Source organism: Stigmatopora nigra, chromosome 8, assembly GCF_051989575.1.
Source record: "Stigmatopora nigra isolate UIUO_SnigA chromosome 8, RoL_Snig_1.1, whole genome shotgun sequence".
NCBI classification, from domain to species: Eukaryota; Metazoa; Chordata; class Actinopteri; order Syngnathiformes; family Syngnathidae; genus Stigmatopora; species Stigmatopora nigra.
In genome coordinates this window covers 12,529,784-12,555,000 of record NC_135515.1, presented here as the reverse complement: position 1 = coordinate 12,555,000, position 25,217 = coordinate 12,529,784, and the positions used below count along the sequence as shown (strand labels likewise).

The 25,217-nt window shown below is 38.6% G+C and overlaps 1 protein-coding gene across 2 annotated transcripts in view; it reads right to left on the bottom strand.

The window, feature by feature from the left end:
• Positions 1-25,217, bottom strand: part of dync2h1 (dynein cytoplasmic 2 heavy chain 1) — a 91,253-nt gene that overhangs the window by 24,364 nt on the left and 41,672 nt on the right. The window contains exons 53-79 of one of the 2 annotated variants that reach the window (XM_077722417.1): positions 23,691-23,939; positions 23,492-23,600; positions 23,283-23,396; positions 22,704-22,846; positions 22,336-22,408; positions 21,726-21,886; positions 20,822-20,959; positions 20,394-20,507; positions 20,157-20,317; positions 19,807-19,930; positions 19,591-19,712; positions 18,551-18,637; positions 16,218-16,344; positions 14,409-14,550; positions 13,688-13,797; positions 13,392-13,412; positions 12,014-12,112; positions 11,456-11,579; positions 10,402-10,565; positions 10,178-10,297; positions 9,586-9,720; positions 8,810-8,953; positions 4,752-4,841; positions 2,121-2,186; positions 1,967-2,017; positions 801-854; positions 552-683 (exon numbers count right to left, since the gene is read on the bottom strand). In XM_077722417.1, the coding sequence (XP_077578543.1) occupies positions 552-683; positions 801-854; positions 1,967-2,017; positions 2,121-2,186; positions 4,752-4,841; positions 8,810-8,953; positions 9,586-9,720; positions 10,178-10,297; positions 10,402-10,565; positions 11,456-11,579; positions 12,014-12,112; positions 13,392-13,412; positions 13,688-13,797; positions 14,409-14,550; positions 16,218-16,344; positions 18,551-18,637; positions 19,591-19,712; positions 19,807-19,930; positions 20,157-20,317; positions 20,394-20,507; positions 20,822-20,959; positions 21,726-21,886; positions 22,336-22,408; positions 22,704-22,846; positions 23,283-23,396; positions 23,492-23,600; positions 23,691-23,939 (3,174 nt within the window). The remainder of the gene's footprint in view (positions 1-551; positions 684-800; positions 855-1,966; positions 2,018-2,120; positions 2,187-4,751; positions 4,842-8,809; positions 8,954-9,585; positions 9,721-10,177; positions 10,298-10,401; positions 10,566-11,455; positions 11,580-12,013; positions 12,113-13,391; positions 13,413-13,687; positions 13,798-14,408; positions 14,551-16,217; positions 16,345-18,550; positions 18,638-19,590; positions 19,713-19,806; positions 19,931-20,156; positions 20,318-20,393; positions 20,508-20,821; positions 20,960-21,725; positions 21,887-22,335; positions 22,409-22,703; positions 22,847-23,282; positions 23,397-23,491; positions 23,601-23,690; positions 23,940-25,217) is intronic. The other variant, XM_077722418.1, reaches the window with a different exon arrangement.

Sequence of the window (25,217 nt, the reverse complement as noted above, 5' to 3'; positions counted from 1 at the left end):
GCCGTTCAAGAAGCAGCTGGTGGCGGTAGCTGTGTCCAGTCTTGTTCGTTTTTGCTGCTTTTATGTCTTAATGATTTGATTTGGTGATTCTTAATGATCCCATCTTCTTTGCTTTGTGCTTTGTTGTCCTGTGGCATTTGCGACTGTACTGTCTAACTTGTAACTGTTTTTTTTTCTGTATCTGCACCCCCCCTCCCCTCTTTCTTGCTACTGTCAAAACGAAATTTCCCGAATACGGGATGAAAAGTTATCCAATCCAATCCAAACCAATCCAATCGCAGGACACGAGGAGACAAACAACCATTCACGCTCACACTGATATCTAGGGGCAATTTAGAGTCTCCAATAAGCCAAATTTGCATGTTTTTTGAATGTGGGAGGAAATAAAAGCTTTTTTATACTTGTGAAATGCTTTTATTTGTATGTCATCATACCGTAGAAACACCTGGCAGACACCAAAAACCCTTGAAGGAACAGACTTTGTGAAAATGTAATATAATTCTCTAAACTTTTGCCCATGACTGTACATTATTATCAAAGTAAAATCTGACCTGCTGGAAAGGAGTAATTTTCTTGGCAACTGAAGTTGGAATTTCTTGTTCACAGTGTGAGCTCCGTGCAAAGGACAGCCAAAGGTCTGAGTCACCCAAACACAGGGACTGATAGAGAGCTGTGAAAGTCGCCTGAGAAGGAGCGACAACAGATGTTAACTAAGGCTTAAGTAAAGTTAGAATGTGCCTACCAATCACACACAAAAATTATGTCTACATTATGTCTGGTAAATTTAATTTAGGTTTTACCTTGAAAACTGCCACTGATCTGTGTCTCTCCTGATCAATCCAATATGGGAACTCCTGACATAATGGAAAAAGATGGATGCAGTAAGTGGCTGCAGTGGTACCTCTATATATGAGATTCGAGGGAAATTTGGAAAAAATAATTATCTGTAGATACGAGAAAAAATTTGAGATGCGAGAAAGCCAGGTGGCCAATACATGAGAGGCTGTTCATCAATGAAGCGCAGTCTTTTTTTGCTACATGTCTTTCGTATATAACAAATAACTATGAGCACTGGGCGGAGTGTTGCATTTTTGTGTGTTTTTTTTTACGTCGCGCGAATGCCGGAGCGATCGCTAATACGAGCAGTATAGTATATTACTTCTCGTTGGCTGCACATAAGAACATCAGGGGCACTGGCTCCCTCCCCCGCAATTCCTCGTGTAATATCTCTGGTGGCAACTATACCTCTTTGTAACGTCTCTGAGAACACTGAGCCGAGCGTTGCATTTTTTCAATGCTTTTTTTCCCCCTCTTAGCCTGTTAGCTTCTGTCAACGGAGCGATCCCTAATTCAAGACTACTTCTTGTTGGCAAGTGGTCGTGCGTTATCCTATTGTGAGGACATTTGTGTGCATCATTTTCAGAATATTTTGAAGGGAAACAGCAGCAAACAGCCCATCAGTAGCAAACGTGAGGGTGGGGGCGTGACAAACAGCTAACCCGGCTAACTAAATTAGAATTCAGTTTTGTGTAAAGTTACATTAAATGTATGTTTGAGTGTGTCTGTGTATATTAATCCAAAATAATTTAAATTTGTTAGTTCTGTTACGAGTGCAATGCCGTGTAAAGCTCCCTGCCCCCCCTCCCCGCCTGCCTCTATGTCCCTCTCAGTACCGTCCGCGAAATCTGTTTAATTTTAGTTTTATTAAACACATTTTATTACTATTAAATCACTAGTTATGTGTTACTTTGTTAATAAATTGGCAAAGTAGAAGAAATAAAACATTTTTTCCAAAATGCTGTTTTTGGTGTTTTTTTCAGAGGGTTGGTAGAAATTATTTCCTTTTTAGTTAATTTCAATGGGAAACGACGTTCGAGTTACGAGAAGATCGACATACGAGCTCAATCCCGGAGGGAATTAAGCTCGTATGTAGAGGTACTACTGTATTTAAAAAGAAAATACTTACCTCTTGTTTGAAAATTTCCCCAACAATGGAGCCAATGAAGACTTCCCATTCCTAAAGCAAAACTGTTATTATGTTTGGCTGACATTGGGTGAAAAGGTTTTGTTGAAATTGTTTTAAGAAATCCTTCATAAAACATACAGGTGAGCATACTCACATTTTCCTGGAAAAGTTCAGGGCATATGCCTTTGGTAAAGTGTATCGCAAACATTAACTGGTGAGCCTGAAAAATACAAGACAATAAAGTACAATATACATTTTAAAAGAGACAAAAACATGGTTGTTTGGGAAGGAATTACAGCCAACCTAAAGAAACGGTCCTTGGTTCCTGAGTATTACTGTATAAATTTACAAAATTTGCAAAAACCAAGAATATCCTCATTGCTAGATTGCCACACCAGCCTGGCGGTAAGCTACAATGCACATCGTTTCTCTGACAGGGAAATTAGATCATTCAATTAATAGGGTAAAGTACACTTAACATTACTGAATTAGACCACCATGAGAAAAGCAGTTTCTTACGATACTCAAGTGCAAGAGTGCAACATCTAACGATAAGATATTTAGCAAATCCTGCACATTCAACTGAATCACCTGTGCTAGGTAGAGAATATATAAAATCTTCTCTGAAGGCAGATTAATTTATAGATACCACCTAATATTTGTTTCTTGTGTCCAAATCTTTCTTTTTCAGGCTAAATGGAGTGTATACTTAAATGGTAGATTTCCAAATGTGTTGGCCGGATGTCAGGATAACGTATTAAAATGAAGGGGTTACATTACTTATTCATTTTGGGAGCTTTGGAACATGAAGAGTCCCGCTAAATCCTGGGTACCTAAATATTGTGTATATTTGAAAATTGTATTTCAATATACTGCAGAAATAGATGAAATTGACCCACTGGATTCCTTTAGCATGTAATGAACAGACTTCATCGACTACAGTTCAGGGGATTCCTATCCCCAAATTGACCAATCTGGGGCTCACACCTTCCGCCTGCTCCTGGATTAACCTCCTAGGACCTGCCGTCCATACATGATGTGGACATAATTTTTCTCAGAAACTACATAATCTAAAAAGATAATTTTTCGTTTTTGCACTCATCAGGTCCCAATTATTACTTATTAAAGAGAAAATAAAAATGCATGGGTTTGGGTCTTAGGAGGTTAAGGACTTTTTGGTCATCTGACTCCAGCACGTGAAGCTGGTTTGCCACCTCTCATATGCCAGCATGCTAAGCACCTGCACGCCCAAACGTTGTTTGCTGAGTCCATTCTTCTACTGGCCTTACACACAACTGAAAACTCACACACCCTGAGAACATAATTGAGAAATTTGCAAATGATACAACAGTGGTGGGAATGATCACAGAGGGAAATGGGACAGCTTACAAAGATGAGGTCCCTAGACTCAGTGAGTGGTGCGCTCTCAACAACTTGCTGCTGAACGGTTTCAAAACCGGAAAACTGATTATGGACTGGGGCGGCCCGGTGACGCGAGTGGTTAGCGCATCGGCCTCACAAATCTGGGGTCCTGGGTTCGAATCCAAGGTCGGTCTACTTGTGTGGAGTTTGCATGTTCTCCCGGGGCCCCCGTGGGTTTTCTCTGGGTACTCCAGTTTACTCCATTCCAAAATCATGCATTGTAATCTGATTGGACACTCTAAATTGCCCCTAGGTATGAGTGTGTGTGTGTATGGTTGTCTGTCCCCTTGTGCCCTGCGATCGACTGGTCACCGATTTAGGGTGCCCCCCGCCTCTGGCTCGGAGTCAGCTGGGTCAGGCTTCAGCACCCCCCATGACTCTAATGAGGATAAATTGGTTCATAAAGGAGATGGGATGATTCTGGACCTCCGACTGAACAAGGCCCCTCCTGCCCTCTTGTATCTCAATGGCAAACGTGGCGAGCGGGTAGAGAATTTCACATTTCTGGGGGTCCATATCTCTGCTGACCTCACTTGCGTAGCAAACACAACAGCACTCGTCAAGAAGGCTACATTTCCTGAGAGTACTCAAGAAGGAGGAACTAAACACCAACCTGCTGGTGACTTTGTACTGGTCAGCCATTGAGAGCATGCTGACCCACACTGGGTCAGTGTGGCACTCAAGCTGCACAGAAGACGACAGGAAAAGACTGCAAAGAGTGATCAACACAGCCGAAATCATCATCAACTGCCCCCTACCTCCCCTGTCCACTATCGACAAATCCTGGTTCCTAGGCAGGTCATCATAAAAGACAATACACCTACCAGCTTCTACCTCTTCAACTCGCTGCCCTCTGGCAGGGGCTACAGTACAATAACAGCCAAAACAAAAACACTCAAAGACATATTTTTCCCTAGAGCCGTCACCATACTCAGCTTGAGTTCTACACCTAAGAGGACCTAATCAAGACTAATGTCTTATCTTTTACTTTAACTAAAACTCCATAGGCTGCTATCTACTTTGGTCACTTTAGTCCCTGCTTATTTATGTGGGCACGTATTCATGTTGATGACTTATCTTTGTGGACTAATTTATGTTGTTTACTACATAATATGTAGACTACTTAATATTTATTTGTGCATTTCACCATTGAGGTTTAAATCTCATTATCCTTAAGACAATAAAGGCTTTGAATTTAATAATATTTTTCTCTTTTTGGATGAGGTAATTTATATATATTATGGTGGTGCATTAGATTTAGTGTTTGTAGACACGACAGACAACAATATGCAGGTCTGCAGTGGAGATACTGGCTTACTCATGGAATTTCTGTGTGCAAGTGGGTGCGTGTGTGAAATATCACCTTGAAAAGTGAACGAGAGACATACTCGTACACCATATTCTTCAAGCTTGTTTTCAATGCAATGATCCTGGACTCAGTATTACTTGCTTCCTGGGGTATACAGAAATACACGTTAATATAATGAGACAAGAAAATGACTGATAAAAAGAGTTGGAAAAAATTCACTGGATAAAGATTTCAAGATTTCTTGTCTTTGACTGAATTGGTCTTGAGTGTACAGTTACACATCCCTCATTTGTTCCCCATCTCAAGCATGATGATTTTACAAGTGAGGAATGTAAAAATGAAGATTGTTGTTAATTATTATTATTATTAAATTATTCTCTCATTTGTAATCCTATCCAACCTGGTTGCTCCTTAGGAGAACATACGCATTGTGTATATATTGACAAAAAAACAACAACAACAAAAAACCTTAAATGTTGTTCGTTAGCATTCGACGGCGACAGCTCTCCTTTTAGCATCACATAAATCTATGTATACAAAATCCCATAACTATACAATAGACAAGGAGAGGACATATAGAGATAGAAAATATATTATAAATTAATACAATTAGGTTTTGAAAGAGATTCATGAAAACAGGTCGGATAATTTGTCGATGTATACAGTTGTGGTCAAATGTTTACATACACTTGTGAGGAACAATGTTTTGGCTCTCCTGAGTTTCCAGTTATTTCTACAACTCTGATTTTTTTTCTGATAGATTGATTGGAACAGATACTTTTTTGTAACAAAAAACATTCATGATTTTTTTTAATGACTATTATGGGTGAACAGAAAAAATTGATCAACTCTGCCGGGTCAAAAATATACATACAGCAACGCTAATATTTGGTAAAATGTCCCTTGGACATTTTTCCTTCAATTAGGCACTTTTGGTAGCTATCCACAAGCTTCTGGCAAGTTTCTGGTTGAATCTTTGACCACTCCTCTTGACAGAATTGGTGCAGTTCAGTTAAATTTGTTGGCTTTCTGGCAGACTTGTTTCTTCAGCATTGTCCACAATGTCCCAATGGGATTCAAGTCAGGACATTGAGAAAGCCATTCGATAATCTTAATTCGAGCCTGATTTAGCCATTCCATTACCACTTTTGGTGTGTGTTTGGGGTCATTTTCGTGTTGGAACACCTGACTGTGCCCAAGATCCAATCTTCGGGTTGATGACTTTAGGTTATCTTGAAGAATTTGAAGGTAATCCTCCTTTTACATTATCCCATTTACTGTATGTAAAGCACCATTTCCATTGGTGGCCAAACAGCCCCACAGCATAATACTACCACTACCGTGCTTGACGGTAGGCATGGTGTGCTTGGGGTTGAAGGCCTTACCTTTTCTCCTTCAAACATATTGCTGGGCATTGTGGCCAAACAGCTCGATTTATATTTCGTCTGACCACAGAACTTTCCTCCAGAAGTTCTTGTCTTTGTCCATGTGATCAACAGCAAACTTCAGTCCAGCCTTAAGGTGCCGCTTTTGGAGCAAGGGCTTCCTTCTTGCACGGCAGCCTTTCAGTCCATGGAGATGCAAAACACGCTTGAATGTGGACACTGACACCTGTGTGCCAGCAGCTTGTAATTCTTGGCAGATCTGCTTTTGGTGATTCTTTGTTGAATCTTCACCCTACTGACCAATTTTATCTCAGCAGCAGATGATATCATGCATTTTCTTCCTGATTGTGACAGTGACAGAACAGCGCCATGCACTTTAAACTTACAAACAAACGTTTGCCCTGTTGCTCCTGGACCTGCAGCTGCTTTGGCTCCAAGTGACTTTCCTAACTTGTTCAAGTCAAGGATTTACTTTTTCCAAATCCATGCTGAGTTTCTTTGACTTTCCCATTGTAGCATTTGTGGGCGTTTGCATCCAATGAGCCATATTTAAATGGCCTCAGAGAAGTCACCAGCTTTAGTCAATCATAATCACTCACAAGAAGTTAAGAGTCCATGCTATGAACCTCATTTCACTGACAACTTTCTAACTCACCAAAATTGCTAATTAGTGTTGCTGTATGTATATTTTTGACCCAGCAGATTTGATAACTTTTTATGTTAACCCACAATAAAATCATAAAAGAACCAAAATTTGTGAATGTTTTTTGTGACAAAGAATTATCTGTTCCAATCACTGAAAAATCAGAGTTGTAGAAATAAGTGGAAACTCAAGAGAGCTATGATATTATGTTCTTCATAAGTGTGTGTAAACTTTTGACCATAACTGTACATCTATCTATAAGGCTGTAAAATGGCACTAGAGTGCTCACTATCTGCCTTTGAAAATTATTTAATTAATCTATTGAAACACTCAGAGGCCTTTTAAAAGAAAAGAATCAGAAGTATAACATTACAATGTGAATTAAAACATTTATTTTTTAAAAGTCTCAAAAAGGTAAATTGGGAGTTTGCATGTTCTCCCGGTGCTTGTGTGGGTTTTTCCCTGAGTACTCCGGTTTCCTCCCACTTTCCAAAGGTATTCGGACGTTTGGTCGCCAGACGTTTGGTCGACGGACGTTTGGTCCCCGGTCTTTTGGTCGCCAGTAAAATGGTGACAGAGAGCAAGTACTGTTGAAAACAGTTCTCAAAATTATATTCACAAGAGTTTAATATCTAAATATCTACTGTTGATTCATGACGGAGAGGATAATATCTAAGTACTATTTAATATCTAAGTACTATTGAAACCAGCTCTCACAATGATATTCACAAGAGTTTAATATCTAAATTTCTACTGTTGCAATGTTGAAATACTTTAGATGGTCATTTTTATCAAACAAATAAAAGTCTAGCATACTTTGGCCCGGAACTTTGACAGTAAAGGAAAAGGTAATAAGTAAAATGTACTAAAAAGAAGAAAGCAAATTTACAGTCGTGTTTTTATTGAAGCTGTAACATTTCCAAATTTTGTACAAAAAATACAAATACAAACTTACAAATTATGTACAAAGGGAATTCACAGATGGGAGTTTTTATTAAAAACAATAAAGCTTACAAATGGTAAGCAATGGCTTTGCTGGTATCGAAAACAATAGGACTTTGTAAAATTGTATGCAAAGGCTTGCAGGCTTGTAATTTGTCCAGGAATTTATCTGGATTTGCATAGTCCTCGGTCACCTTTTTCAAACGCTCATTGACTGCTGCGTACAGCTTTTTGGTTTGTCGGGCATAATACTGCATGCAGCCTGTTGTATAGTCATTTCCCAGTCACTTTGTTCTAATTGGAGTTTGACCATCTAAAGTACTTCAACATTTTAACAGTAGATATTAAGATATCAAACTCTTGTGAATATAATTTTGAGAGCTGGTTTCAACAGTACTTAGATATTAAATAGTACTCAGATATTAACCTCTCTCTCATGAATCAACAGTGGATATTTAGATATTAAACTCTTGTTGAGAGCTGTTTTCAACAGAACTTACTCTCTGTCACCATTTGACTGCCGACCAAAAGACCAGCGACCAACATGGACCAAACGTCCGGGCGACCAAACGTCCGGCAACCAAACGTCCGGCAACCAAACGTCCGGCAACCAAAAGTCCGGGGGACCAAACGGCCGGGCGACCAAACGGCCGGGCGACCAAACGTCCGGCGACCAAACGTCCGCCGACCAAAAGTCCGGGCGACCAAATGTCCGGGTGACCAAACGTCCGACGACCAAACGTCCGGCCAGCCATTCCAAAACATGCATGTAGCCTAACATGCATGTTTTGGAATGCCTGGCCGGTTGAACACTCCAAATTGTTGTTAGGTATGAGTGTGAGAAATCGATGTTTATCCACCTCCCTGTGCCAAAGCGAATAGCTGGCAACCAACTCTACCGCTTGCACAATATTAGCTGGGATAGGCCACAGCAACCCCTTGACACTTATGATGATAAGCAAACGTAAAATGGATGATTGTAACAGCATTTGCTGTAGTAATTAAGTTTTACTGGAATCTAAGACATCCTTAAGTAACACCTCAGGACCAAATGGTTCTTCAAAATGGCTTTTGACTTGAATCATACTGGCAAAGGAATTACAAAGTCATTATTTTGGTTGTTTTTAAGGCAAGCGAGTCACCTTCTTGGCCTGAAGAGCCCTTTGGAAGAGGCGTAGAAATGAAGCAAGGCTGAAGCGGTACATGTTGTTGATCTTAGACAAGTCTGTGATGACAAAATACATCTTGCTGGCGCTCTCTGCAAGAGGCAAGTAGGCACCTCGTTCCTGAAAACAATACATAGTACATGGACATGAAAACAAGAACAGCAAAACAAAACAACAAGGACATAATTATAAATAATGTAAGTAAAACATTGTTTATTTAAAGTTGTCAATTAAAGCGGCTGTATAGTGGTATATACTATTTTACAACTTGTGTCATGTGTATGTCAAACATGCCTTTATAATGAAATATTCCTCCATTTTCACTCATTTGGGTATGTTAGTCAAGAAATATACACTAAATACACAGAATGAAACTTGAGAAAATATGCAGGTGATGGTAGGACAGAGTTGCTCTGCATGAACAGCTAAAAATGTTCAACCATTCCTCCTGTAGCCCAAAGGCCTGAAATAATGAGGAAAGATGAATAGTGTTTAATAATCAGAGAGAAATTGCACGCACAAGAAAGAGTCCAGGGAGCAAACAATTGGCCCCATTTCTCAGAGATGTGTTTAAAGGAACACTTGCAACTACCAATGTTCAGCATATGCAGCTGCCCAAGGGTGCCTGAAAATATTCATAGTCTAGTTTAAGAAAGGCAACGCAGTGAGACATAGCGAGGATATATAATGTTTGGCCTCAGTGGTATGGATCACTACTATGAGACTTGAGTCTTTTAAATGCGTAAGCTTACCTGGTCGAGAAATGCTTGAAGCCGGTGTGACTCTAGTAGTGACTCCTGGATGAGCGCACTGCTTGATTTAGTTTGGTTCAAACTGTCTATGAGCTCCCGGTTCTCCAAAATATTCCCCTGTGATGTAGCCAGGGTCTAAGATGAAGATAGTGGAGGGTGAAGGGTTTGACAGAACAACATGATTTGTTATATAGCATGTACTGCTGTATTGTGATTATTTATTTCCTGGGTTCAAATCCGGGTACTCTGGTTTCCTCCCACATTACAAAGACATGCATGATAGGCCGGTTGGACACTCTAATTTGCCCCTTGGTATGTGTGAGCGTGAGTGGTTGCTCGTCTCCTTGTGACTTGTGATCGGCTGGCCACTAGTTCAGGGTGTCCTCCTCTTCGTGCCCGAAAGTCAGCTGGGATAGGCTCCACCTCCCCCCATGACTATTGTTGTTTATTTGTGTTTTGATAAGTATTTTTTGTGAAGGCAAACAATTCTCACAACAGCTCTCCTGTTTTCCAAGCACTTGCCCCCCTCTTTAACGTCCGCCAAATAGCCCCAACATAATAACAAGCATTTTCTTCTTTGTTTATGATGTACCTCCAACAGTGTCTCCTCTAATAATGCAAGCTGTATCTTCTTGTCTTCCTCTTGTTGAAGCAGTCTTGTTTTCTCTGTCTCTAATTCTGGTTTTTCATGTTGTATGGTCAACGCTAGAAGCTAATCACAAACATAGGTACAAACAGTATCATCTGTATTCTCATGACACAGTCAGACAAAAAAAGTGTGATAATGATAGAAGTACAGCGGTATTTTGTTTTCACCTGGCCTTGCAGGCCCGCCCTTGTGGTGGTAAAATTGACCTCTGTAACCACAGAAACCGCATCAGGGGGGATGAAGGGGGCAGGATTGCGAGTTGCCAGGAAGAGGCGGAAGTCCTCATTGTAATCAATAACCTTGTCTCCAATCTGTACAACATATCTTGGGCCTGTGTTCAAGTGCATTCACGTGATATAAAAGGGAAAGAGATGAAGGATTCAGTTATTTTCTATCCTTAAAAAACTTTAGATTGGCCTTCACTTTTTTCAGCCACAACATTTTCTTAAGCCTTCAAAGATATACACTAATTCCTCGTTTTTCACAGATAATGTAGAGATGGCCACGATAATCGAAAAACCGCAAAGTAGGATCACTGTATTATTACTACATACTTTACTACAGTAATACCTTGAAATACGAATGCCCAAATTTATGAACTCCTTTGCGACTTTTAGATAATCGTGGCCATGTCTGGGCTACATTAATCGCGATACTAAAGGGATTATTGTATTTGTTTAAAGATAAGTGTTGAAAATGTATGAAGATCTCAAGAATTTTGTCCTAATATGAGATATAGAATTAAAATCTTATGGTAAACCAGAGGTTTGCCATAACTACTGGGCTACTGAATTTAATTCAATAATTAGAGACTGCCTGGATGTTCATCAAAGACAGCCCCTTTCTTAGTGTGAGCGTGAGCATTACTTGGGAGAGTCACCTGATCAATAGCTGAAGGTTGGTTTCTTTGATTATACCCACGTAATCCTGCAGATGGATGGCTGCCTCTCTTTTTTAGTTTTGAAGCTTTTTAATTTACTTGGCAGTTTTTTAAAATACTTTTCATTGATTTAATTTTTGCAGGCTTATTAAAATTTAGAATAAAGTATTGTTTTCAACAAATTCCAAAGAACATTTTTGAATGTTTTTATATTATATTATCATATATGTTATTTTCAAGAGCATTGTGGATCTCAGTTAAAAGTATAAAAAAAAGAAAAAATATGTTACCTACCATTCATGACAAACAAATTTATGGCATCGTGTATTTTGTAAATGTACCTTGTGCAATTAGGTCTCTCCGCAAGAGTGGGTAGAGGACTGGCTCCACTTCATCCATTTCTTGAATGATTAGAGTTTTCCCAAATCTGACTGCCAGCTCTAGAGCAGTCATAAAGTTACTGTCCTTTATGGACAGTCAAATGTGAGAATATTAGGGATTTCAGAGGGGTCTTAAACAATTTAGGTAATAACTAATGTGGCACTCTAAGATTTGCAACTGACTTGCTTTATAAGTACTGACATTCCAAGCATTGTTTTGTCCTGTCCCAAATAGGATAGTATTCATATTACATTGTTGTTGCATACCACCATATAATTGTCATTGAAACTATTTGTCGGATCTGTTTGTGGGCTGTTCTAGTATTTTCACAGTGTTCCTATTCAGTTTGAAACCAGCGAAATGTGCAGATATATTGATAAATGTATTGAGACTGGAAATTTGTTACTTGTGTTAAAATGTAATTCGAAACAACGATCATATTTTCTGGAATTAACTTAAAATTGAGTGGGAATGAATTGTTGACAGTTATTGTCAAAGGAAATTGAGGACATATTTACCTGTTGATTGATAATCTCAAGTCGGTTTTGTTTGAGATGTGTACAAAGCCACTCTGTGGCTCCAGAAGAAGGATCAATGAGAAAAGGACATGCAACACTCTATGACAGAGGAAAAAACACAATGTTTAGTAATTTCAGAATCATTTGAATGAAGATTATAGTTCAGTAGGGAAAAAGATGTGCACATGGTCAACAATATCCATATGGGAATAATTCATTTCAACTTCTATACTTTTTATAGCTTCTGTTGTATTACTACAGCACATACAGTTGTGTTCATAATTATTCAACACCCACTATAACTCCCAATATAGATTTTTTTTGTAAAAAAATAAATAAATAATGTTACCAAATGACAATTAGTCAGGGTCTCTCGTTTTTTCTCATCTCTTAGTGCCGTTTTATGATGATTCTGCCCCTGATTCGAACTTGAATGGTAAAATTTCCACAATCTTTTTTTCGGAACTTTCTTCCTCCTGTGACTTACTTTGAATGTCATGTTCTTATAACTTGTCGACCAATCAAGACAACAAGTCTTTAATACTGTGTTCCATTGTGATAAACGCCATTTGCCGGAATCCTTACCTTTGTTTACTCCATTGGTTTCAACTATGCAGAGGCATAGTTACATTACTATTATTGTACAATTGCAATATCTATGGATCAGTGTGTCTTGATAATTTATTTTTGAATATTCTTTAACAAGGTTCTGTCATTTAATTAGTGTGTACAAACTTGTAATAATCAGGCCCAGGCCAGAGTGGTTGCATTTGTCGTCCAATTACAGGTACAGCACCTGATGAGCTAAGCAGTGGCAGGTGCCGCTCAGCACAATCACAGAGCTATTTAAGACACCCACAGCTGGACCACGGCGATGGATCGTCTAAATCAGTTCACTGTTAAGTACCTTCTCGCATTACGTCCTTGTCCGATCTGCTACCTCTTGTTTTGTCCCAAGGACCATGACCACGCTCACGACCACGGACCATGATCACGATCTCGACCACGCATCTCGTAGCTTTGCTTTGCACCCCTCTACGGACAGCTCGGCTATCGACCTCAATGCTACGCAAGACGACGCCACTATGCTTCTCTCCTTGTAAATTCGCCTGGCCCAATCCAACATATACTGAAAATAAAGAGAAATCGCTACGAGAAAAGCTGTCTTTGTGCCTGCTTCGGGGCTCTCAACTTATGATCGGAACAGTAATAATAGGACTTTATTCCAACACGGCAGTGGTAACTGAATAATTTTGAGCACAACTGTGCATTATCAAAATAAATGTGTACATAAATGTAATGAGGCTACACAAAAAGTAAACATGAATATCTTAGTTTTTAAAGTAATATTTGGATATATGGTAGTGCGACTTCTTACCCGTAACTTAAGCTCATTGATCTATAAGACAAAAATGGAGAATTAAAAAAAAAAACAGACACAAAAGATGAACAATGCATATATGAGTAACAACAGGCTCAAAGCAGATTTTGTCATGTTGAATGATGTATAAAAAAATTAAATGAAAATGAGTGATGGGATAAAGATAGGAAGGCAAACTAATGTAATCTCATAAAACTGCATTTTGATAAGGGCAAGATAATTTATAAACACAGATATAATGAAAACAAATTGTATAAACTGGGGAAAAACAAGAATAGCAATTAGTTCCTTACCTGAAGTATAACAATTGCATTCTCCATTGAGAGTTCATCAGAAGGCAGCCCTTGACTCTTCCAAATCAACTGTTCACTCTCCAATGAGAGAAATGCCCTGAAGTCAAACTCTAGACATAGAAACAGTCATACATCAATAATTTAATGTTTTATACCAACAAAAGCTGCTAAATGTTTGTGAAAAAAAATATATTTTGTACCATTTTTGAACTTCAGATTTTCAATTTTTAGAACAAAATAGGTTTTTAAATTTTCAAACAATTCTTTAACGCCTGCAAGCATATCATCTAAAAAAACATTTTGTAGCATTTCTGTTTTGTGACATACCATATCTTTCCAGTATAAAATCTGTTTGTTACGAAACATTGAATGTGGATTTACGTTTAGAAGTGTATAATTGGATCAATCAGAGCATAGCAAGGCATCTGAGTTGCCCGAAATTTATTATTAAATCTTCAACCATGTTCAAACTAAAAATGGCCTGACTCACTGCACAAGACATGTTTTGCCAAGAGAATGAAGACCTTTAAAAATGTTGTTTTCATGTCTCTAGCTGAAATAGTCAAGTATAGTAATAATTGTTGTCTAATAATAATAATCGGACATAGGCCCTGTCGTCATCATCAACAACAAAAGCCTACCTGTCATCACACCCAGAAACTGCGCATTACGAAATTGGTCTATACTGTGCTGAAATGATGATTACCAAAACCACAATTACTTTCTAGCCCAGATCGAGCCATCCAGGTTTCCAGACAATGTCGACGACGATCTTCAGGTGCTGCAGACAAATATGTAATGAAGGCTGCGGCAAGCATGGCCCTCACAGGAAGTGTATCTAACTCGTTTTTGATCTCCAACATCTAATAAGAAGAGACAAAAAAGGGGAAATGCTTCAGAATTTAATGTATTCCCATGACTCAACTAGTTGAGGTCAAACATTACAATATCGTTCAATACTATTTCAATTTCCCAGAGTAATCTCATACTGTGATAAAAGATCACCGTCTCAAGTTCTATTAAAGAGGCCCTTATCATAACTAAAATACTATTTTTTACCATTATTATGTTGATGTGTAACTTTGTGTGTAATATACAAAAAAACCTTGCTGACATTCCCTTCAACATATATCTATTCATTTTCAACACCTAATCATTAGTCTTGTCACGGTCACGGGGTGTGAGAGCCTATCCCAGCTGACTTCAGGCAAAATACCTTAAATTTGTTGCCACTCAGTTGTCAGGGAAAGAGAGACATACAACCATTCAGACTTACATTCACACCACCACTGAGTGGCAATCGATCTTACACAGACCACACCTAAGTCAGGCAAATGAACCGTCACCATTATAGACCCATGATAATGTAATTATAGTATCACGAAAGCTATAACTGCTGTATAGTAGGTAAGTGTATTATTGCCTTGTATATAGAAATACAATTCATAATACAATTCCCAGGTCAGAATTTGATTCGAGCACGATTATTTCCAAAACTCCACTTTAAGACAATGATTGCGACATTTGGATATCACTTTAGAGAAACCATATCAAAATGTACGTTTAATTCCCTCATTCATTTTGCGTAATGCTTACTCTGAATTAATTTCTGAAAGCTCATCCAGCACTTAAGTAAAAATGTTTCTGTTATATATTTGAATGACATGTACTTAATGTATAAAATATTCTCGGTTGTTAATGAAAATTTACTCTAGTGCAAACCAGCTTTAGTCAAAGCATGCTTAAAAACAGGTTTTCAAATAGGAAAAAAATATATCAGTTTAAATTTCAGGTATACATACTGACCACCCAGGGCCAAAAAACAAAAAAAAGAACGTATTCAAGCTATGAACATCAAAAAAACGTAGGTGCAATAATACTGTGGAGCACTGGTTTTGTTTGGGAATCTAAACTTAGAGCGTTACAGTGTAGTATTGACTTTAGATTCTGTTGAAGGAACACAAGTTGGTCATTATGCTTCGCTGTCAGGAAACTTCTCTGCGCAGTTATTTTGGCAGTTGGCAAGGCGTGACTGCTGCGTTCTTACTAAACACTGGACGGGAGTGTGGCCACTGTATTTTCTTATCCACTATGAACACACGTGTAAAGATCATTTCAGACACATTTTCAATCCATAAAAGAATTGGAGTACGTAACATCCCGATAAAGTATCTAAAAATTGATGTTTTTTTTAACATCCTCACTATAGTGTTAAAAGTGTCACGACTCAATGTGATAGCAACCTTGCATAGGACACTGTAAAGAGTGCGCATCAGGTTGAATGAAATGCAAGTAGACATTAAAGCGATTCTCTGGAAGTCAGTGTGTGATAGAATGAGTGTGTTTGTGTCAGGAGGAGAGTGAGTGCTTTAATTAACACAAGGACAAATGCTATGGAAATAAGTTAAATAGCCAAATAAGTTGCCAGAGACACAAGGGCATATCTTTTTGTCAGCACAAAGCGTTTTGTGCTTCAATTTTACTATAAAATCGCTGCTATATCAATGATAGATGCAATACTTCACGTGACCTGTGTATTCCAACGCTTGTGTTCTCCATCCAGTTGGGAAATCAATTGCTGCGCAGCATTGATTGTGTCTTGAGCTTTTGCCACCTCAGCCTCCAGCTTAGCTGCCTCTGCAGTGTGGCACTGAAACCTGAAAGAAACAATGGAACCAGGATTTAAGTACTTTAATGCAATTACAACTTAATTAAGATAGATAAAAGTATTTTGACTACAACAGATTTTTGCAAAAAATGACAGTGTATCAATGGATATCGTTATTTAATAAAATAATTTGAACAAAATTAACTGGTCATAGTTAAACTTTCCTTTGATTCTGACAACCCCCCCCAAAAAAGGAAATGATGCCTATCCAAATTTGAGGCATGTTTTTCTTTTATTTTTTGCATCGGCCTGTAGTTCCTAAGGAGCTACCAGAGTATTTAACATTAGTGGCAGATAATAGTGCTGTCTAATAACAAATAGTTCACCATCATTGTGATTTAGCATGAGGCGAGAAAAAAAGGCGCCAATCTAGTCTCTATACTATTTAGCATGTTAACCAACTGTGAATAGTGATTAACATGTCCACTTTACAGTCCTGAGATCAAGGGTTTAATCCCTGTTTTTTTCCAAGCTGCCTGTGTGGGTATTTTCCTGGTACACCGGTTTTCTCCCACATCCCAAAAACAAGCATGGTAGGCTGGCAGATCACTTTAAATTGTGCCTAGGTTTGAGCATGTTCTTCTCAGTGTGTCCTGTGATTGGCTGGCAACCAACTCAGGGTGAAGCCCTTGCAAGGATAAGCAGTACGTAAAAATAATTAATATGTAATGCAAATATTGAAAATTTTAAAGATGAAAAAAAATTAGGCACATTTAAGTCTGTGGGAAGCAAATTATAAATTTACAGAATGCAAAAAAATAGAGTATTGGTTAGTCACATTGATAAATACTATATTTTATTAACCTTTACTTGATTGCAATAATAACGGTTCAGTAGATTTAACAAGGGTGAATGGATCTGTCCTTCAGGTAGCCATGATTATTTGTATCCTTGATGACAATAATAATGGGCAGTGACAGGGAACAAAAGGTAACAACAAATTTGTTCAAGGATGGCAGAATGATGCATTGAATGGGCATCTCACAATGTGATGACTGCGGCTTGAGTAACATGCCAAACACCTAGTTGCTCTTCATGTCGTCAAAGTCAATTTTCTCAAGGTAAGAATGTATTATTTAGGTGCCCTATTATAGAGACCCCAGTAGCTAAGTTAGTTTCTTCAAATTACTTGCCATGAAACAAACACATTTTTTCTGATTATTCCGACACAGGAAGTGAGGTTGTTTTAAAACGAAAATAATTTATGATTATCCAATTAAAGTTGTTTCATCTTAGTTTGCAACTACGACAGTGCCTATGGCATTAGATAGCTGCCACAATTCCATAAGAGTAAAGTGAAATACTGCAAGTGTAAAATGTGTTCCTTAAGCGTAATGTGAAATACCGCAAGCATAAAATGTGTTTCATACATGTAATGTGAAATACCACAAACATACGCTTACACTTTTAATATGCACCTCATTTGCGCTTGTGATTCATTTCATCTTCTCAGGTAAATTTTTTATGGGTGCTTACTGTCCGATATTAACAAGAGATGTGGACAACATTCTATTTTTTCCATTTTGTTGCATATAAAAAAGTGATGTACTTAAATGTGGACAGAATGCTGTAATATTTTTATCTTCCTGGTCAGTTGACGTCATTGTTGAATAGAATGTGACAGGACAGTAAGCACTCAATTCGAATTATGACTTCTGAATAGCTGAGAACAGTGGCAGGCTTGTAATATGAAGCCTGTGCAAGTGACCTGAGTACCTCAAGTCAACGCTTTACAATTGTGGTGTTTCACTTTAGGATGAAGGAATACGTTTCATGCTTGCAGTATTTCAAATTACAATTATGGAACACTATTTACCCTTGTGGTATATCACATTACACTAATGGAATTTTGACAGCAATCTAAGGCCATAGAAGCCCTTGTGCTCGATCTACTGTTGTAAGTTTTGTTTTATTGTAAGCCCCTTCCATATAATTTCATTCCTACGCCCTGAGGCTGAGGTCATAAATTGTCTGATCTTTATTCTTCCCCAAATTTGAACAGGAATTAAATGTATTTATGCTATAACAACGTTTCTTTTCAATGTGGTTATCCAAGTCCTAAAAATAAAAAGGCTTCACACAGACGGACACACACAATCCAGCAAAAACCTTTGGCCATTTTCCTAAGCAACCTTAAATAAAACATGAAATAATATGAACTGTTTGAAAATTCTGAATTTGAAGAAGGTTCATACTTCTCTTTGAGTTCAATAACCCTGTCTCCAACAGAGTTGAGAAGGCTCTCAAGCTTGTTCTTTCGAGTTTCAGTTTTCCTCAGGTTTCTGGACAAGCACAATACATCATGCTATCAATATTAAGCAAGGCTGACAGGTTGAAAAAAAAATCAAAATATAGGAAACACTGTTTAAATCATAGTCATATCACATACTATAGAATACATTGAGGGACTACCTTGTTTATAACAATAATGATTATGAGTTGGCAGGCCAACCTTCTACCGAACTGTGCATTTCAGACACAGACAATGAGGACATTGCTGGGTTTGTATGAATGCTCAAAAAGTAATGTCAGTACATTTCTAACTAAACTACTTCTATAAAGTACGACAAATAAATAAAGCATGCCTGCTAGCGCCTTAAATATCTCATCTCATTTTCTGAACCGCTTTATCCATATTAGGTCACGGGGGTTGGGGGGTGCTGGAGCATATCCCAACAAATCAACAAATTTTTGTACAAAGCGGACGAGTGGTTAGCGCTTTGGCAGTTCTGGGATCGAGAGTTCGATACCAAGTGGGTCCTCCCGTTGTGGAGTTTGCATGTTCTCCCTGGGCTTGTGTGGGTTTTCTTCGGTTACTCTGGGTTCCTCCCAAATCTTAAGAACATGCATGGTAGGCTGGATGAACACTCAAAATTTCTCCTAGATATAAGTGTAGGCGTGAATGGTTGTCCGTTTCCTTGTGCCATGCGTTTGGCTGGCTACATATTCACAGTGTCCCCCACCTGGTGCCTCTTGTTGGCTACAATAGGCTGCAGCACCCCCTGCGAACCTTGAGGGTAAGCGGTTCATAAAATTGAAAGAAGGAATGCGTTAACTTGGTACATTTTAATAGACGTAGTAATGTATTTGTATAATTAAGTGTGTTTGGTTTTGCTCGTGAACTTTTTGTAAACGAGGCTCTACGTTTACTGATTATTTAATACAAGAATGATTGCTGCTTTAAAGGTATGATTATGATATTGTGAGTAGTGTGTGCATGTATGTGTGATCTCACTCCATTAGTACAGCCTGCTCCCGCTCAAGTGGCTCTATTCTCTGTAGGACAAGAGAGTACTGGACATTTGCTTTGACCCAGGCAGCTAGTGGCGCAGCAGCAGCACTTGCACGCTTTGCATTCTGACCATGGACAGAGGATTCCAAGTCGCAAACAACATTGTATCTGTTAATTAGAGTCAAAAATATGTTCGTATACATAGAGGGGTCAACCGACCTTTGGGTCAAAAGAAGCCTTATTCCTTTGAAGAAGGTCTTCCACACTCTGGCGAATTTCAGGGGTGATGTGTCTGGCCTCAAATGTTGCTATGTCCTCCCTCACACCACGCTTAGTAATGAAGCTAAGAAGTTAAATGGGGATGTATAGTGAGAAATTAGTAAACATTTGAAAAAAAGGGAAAATTCCAATAGAAACAGCAGTTTCAATTACCTATTTAAATTGTTGTTATGGGTGTTTTAAGTCAAATGTCAGTTGAATTAGTCCCAGCAGTTGAAACTGTCATTTTGTTTTGATCATCACCTTTGTGTGCATCATTAAATTTTTCTAATGTGTCTACCTCAGCTCACCTCTTCATGCTATTCCAGGAGGTGTCGAAGGTACCCATCAGTCTCAGGACCCCTTCTAGGATGTCCCTGATGATATCAGGTGGCATCCGGAGAGAGCGGATCTCAAACAGTGCTTCGGGCTTGATGTTTCCCACTGCATGCTTCGCCTCATCTACCAAAGGCTTTTGTTGGGGAAAAAAAACAGATGCATGTGATTGTGCCGAATTCACGACACAACACCTTAACCTGATAGCTTACCTTTACTTCCTTTAGTTCATCATCAATGTTGGCTTTACGTTCTTCTATCTTGGAGACTTCTTGTGACATTCTTGCTTGAATCTTTTCCATCTCTGCTTTTTGGTCACTGGCATTCTGGAAGGCAAATGATTAAAATGTACGTTGAGACAAGCAGACTGTTGAACAGCTGTTTAAAATGTATATTAAACCAACCAAGCTAAGGTTTTGATTGACTTCATTATTTTTCTTGTTTTTGTTCTATTCAGTTAATCATGTACAAAGAAAGGTATATCTGAGTGGCTTCACAGCTAGAAACAGGGAATACTGTAGATGCCTTGTGAATCGTCACGGACAATGACGGACATGATCACCAACACCACCATCCTGCCTGCCACTCAGTGTACAATTCACAAATGACAATACTGTACAAACCCAATCAGATGTTATACCTGCATAGATGTGGTGATTTCCTGCAGGGCAGAATCAGCCTCCTGTTGTTTAGTCTTGAGCAGCACAGTCTGCTCTGCAGCCCGCATCTTCAACTTGTCAACCAGTGCCTTGGCTTCATTAAATTTAGAAACACCAGCCTGCAAACACATGTTGAAGTCCTTTCCATATTAACAATTAGAATGCTATTAGCTTGAGCAATAAATAAACAGTAACACGTCACAATAATGATAAACAACATAATTCTACTGAACCTTGGAGGTAATGTTTCAGCGAAAGGTTCATTACCCGTGGCCCAAAACACACCATTTTCAGGGTCCCCCTCAAGTAGGATCAGTATGAAATACCCCCTTTTCAAAACATGTCCCAATATCAACGTAAATTATTGGAGAGTTAACTACTTGAAATGTAGATCCTGGAGGAAAAAAGTTGGAGCACCACTAACCCAGGTGTTTTTACCGTGAGTGCGAAATTGGTGAACAAGTGACTGCCCTGACTGAAAACTGAATAGATATAAGATAATTAATCAAACTCACAATACTTTGTATAAACTTACCAAACTGTCAACTGAGTTATTGCAAACAATGTAACCTTCAACAATTGGCGCCGTAATGACCAAAATCCTTATACATGTAATTAAAACATTGGTTGAAAACAAAGCTTCATTGTTAGTGGTCATGTGAGCTTCCTTGTTTTGACTAGAGTCACCCAAAATTAATCATTAACGTCAGAAACTTCATTTGTCACTGCTTATATAATATCTTCATTGCCATTACATGTCTTGACACATCACTTGAATTTACATGCCCTGCTCGACACAAGCGTTGAAGCCGTGTCATTTGGCCAAACATAATCACTAAGACTCTGGTGCTAAAAAAAACGCTAATCTCAAATTGCATTCTATACCTGCAAATGCTGTTGCCTTGTTGTAAGCTGCATCTGCTTCTTGCTAAAAATGGCATTGTAAAGGTGTAGAAAGGCCATATAATGACTGGGTGTTGCACCATGTTTTTGACATGACTCATGGACCATGAGGAACAGATGGCTAATATCTTCCTGCTCAGATTCTGAAAACACATACAATAAACAGAAAAATACAAAGATATAATGATGGTAATTTTTGTTTCAAAAATGTTTGGAAAATATCACAATTTCAAACTTTGGAATGCTGACACAAGGGTTTGTGTATGGAAGAAATTTTATGTTATGTAATATTATCATTGCCCTCTGATTGGCCAGCCAACAATTCAGGGTGTCTCCCGCCTGGTGCCCAGAGTTCCCTGGGATGGGAACCAGAAACCCCCCGCTCCCCTCATGTCCCTTGGGAGGATAAGCAGGAGGGAAAATGACTGAATAATACTATCTTAGTAGTTTTAGAGACGTGAAGGTTGTATTTTATACAACCGCCACGTCTCAAAAAGCACTACGAAACTGATAACACTGAATTAGAATAATGAGGTGTGTTGCATTGTAAAGCAGAGCCACAATGGGAAAAGCTTTAAAAAAAGCTCCATACCTGTCCTTGCCATCTTTTTAGTTTCATTCTTCTCCCCTTCATTGTTTGTATTTTCAAGTAGGAGCTCAGGAATCTGCCAAACACCGTTTTTTGCAATGCATAGTAATAAAGTAAATCCATTCAATTCACACAAAACACTTGACCTCCTTTTAAACAATTGTGTAATATGTTATACGTCAAATATTCTAAAATATATATATATATATATATATATATATATATATATATATATATATATATATATATATATATATATATATATATATATATATATATATATATATATATATATATATATATATATATATATATATATATATATATATATATATATATATATTGTAAATTGCTGAGTCAGGTTATCCGACCTTCTTCATGCTGTTTTCAGACCATCCTTCCATCCACTGGACTGAACACTTGCGATAAAAAGCCGGATTGCTCTCACAGATGATGGTGAAGTTGGGGTTTGAACAGTCCATGATTAGTACAATGTGGAGATTCTGTAGGATTCCTAGTAGACATTTGACATAGAAAATTGAGTCACAGACTACACTTTTATCATAAATAGGCTTTCCTCTTAAAACAAAGACCACAAGTTACATCAGATAGTGTGCCTGCCTCTTGATGTTCGTATCATTGCCCCCATGAACATAATTCTGTGACAGACCTAAATAATTAGCTGTCAGGAGACTTTTTAGTGTTTTGAGTTAAACATTAAGCTATTGAATAAACTATTTGGCTGCAGATTCAACCTTAGTGACCCTGAATTATTTTAATGGTGTTTTGCTCTGTAAGATAATAGAATAGAAGGAAGAAGTTATAGAATAAGGACAAAACCAAAACAGCAGGACAGTCTGGAAAAGTAGAGTATGAATAGAGAAAGAAATATAACCAGATCTATAACACATAGGGTACAAAAGAATGGCAGATAAATGCAGCATGCTCACTGAAGGAAAAATAGTTGTATAGGGGTCCAGTAAATCCATCCTGGGAAGCAGAATCTTTGAGAGGAGAGAGAAGCGGCTCCAGCTCTTCTGGGGTGTAAAGTCCAGGAACCTCACCTTAAATAACATTCAAAACACATTGTAACTTAAACTTAACAATTGTGTAAAGATTTCCGAGGTACAAGATTTCATATAAGAAAATAAAAATGTACCGGATGAAAGCAAACTGTTGACCATCTCTAGAAAAGCGGGAAAGACAAACTGATAGTCCTCCAATAGGAAAACAACCTGCTGTCCTTCTAGTCCAGCTAACTGCATCACCTGCACACATCATATATGTATTTATTAACATGCAAAGCAAAGACTATAAAGAAATTATGATGAAACTAGAATGAATCCAACCAAACCTACATTCTTGAGGTCAGTCTTAAAATTCTTCAGTGTATAATTCCGGGAGATATTTGGCGTAAACAAGGAGTATCCATGCATGTGTGACACCAAAAATGTGGCTGTGTGCCGGCCTACTCCACTTCGGCCCGCCAGAAGCAGAGAACCACCGGGCCGGCTCAGTACCCGATCAAGCCTGGACACAAAGTCACACACTTCCCAGAAAAGAAGGAGGTCCAGCTCTCTGTTATCACGACTGTACAGCACGAGTCCCTGGAGAGAAAGTGCACAGCCCAGTTAGAATCATTTTCCAACACCCCCAAAAAATAAAAAGACCACAAAGTTGAGATGAAAAGAAAATCATAACACAAAAAACACTAAAAAATTACACATTCATTCATTTAACATTCATCTTATCCTCGCAAGGGTCGCGAAGGTGCTGGAGCCTGTCCCAGCCAACTCTGGGCAGTAAGTGGGGAACACTTTGTATTGGTTGCAAGCCAATGGCATAGAATTACATAGTCATATTTCTACTTACGAATGCCTCTAGATATGAATTTTTCAAGTTACGAAAACTTTTGAGATGCAAATGAGTGCCTCTAGATACGAAAAATAAAAAAGGCAATACATTTCCTAAATCCGTTTTTTTATTTTTATTTTCGCAGATTCTTCTTGCTTGACAATTTCCGTACACTGTGCTCTCATCTGCTGTCTCACAAAAACCCTCCATGTTTCTTTGATCGCCAGTCTGTTCAAACTTATGCTTGGAAGAAGTTGTGGCTGAGAGCCTTCAACAGACTCGCAGTCGACAACAACTTTTCATGTTTCAAGATTCTGGAACCAATTAATTTTGTAAGTAGAGATAAGACTATTATAAGTGGAATGTTTTTAAATTGAACAGCAGTGAAGGGAGTTCAATCTTCGTCTTCATCTCTTTCCACTCATCAGTTCAAGCGGCATCAGCTTCAGCAGGGAAGCCCAGGCTTCCCTCTCCCCACTACATCCAGCTTTTACGGGAGGATCCCAAGGCGTTCCCGGGCCAGCCGGCAGACAGTCTCCCCAGCATAACCACGGTCGGCACTGTTGCCTTCTCCCGGTCTGATGAAGAGTCCGCATGACTGCAAATGCTGTTTCGATCCACCTGTAAAACTCCCAGTCAATTTCTCCCCTCATTCGTGTGAAAAAGACCCCAAGATACTTAAACTCCTCCACTTGGTAGGAGGTCCTCCACCTCATACCAGACCCGGAGAGCACAACACCTTTTCCTAACCGAGGACAGTATACATAAATTTAGAGGTGCTGATTCTTATCCCGACCACTTCACACATCTGCAAAAAGCAAGGATGCCATACTGAGGCCACCAAACCGGACGACCTCAAAGCCACGGCTGTGTTTAGATATTCTGTTCAGAAAAGTTATGAATAGAATCAGTACCATAGGGTAGCCTTGGCCAACCCTCACTGGTTCGGATCCGACTTACCAGTGGCTGCGCGGACCAGACTCTAACAGAAATCATAAATGGACCGGAAACCATGTATCAGGGATTATGGT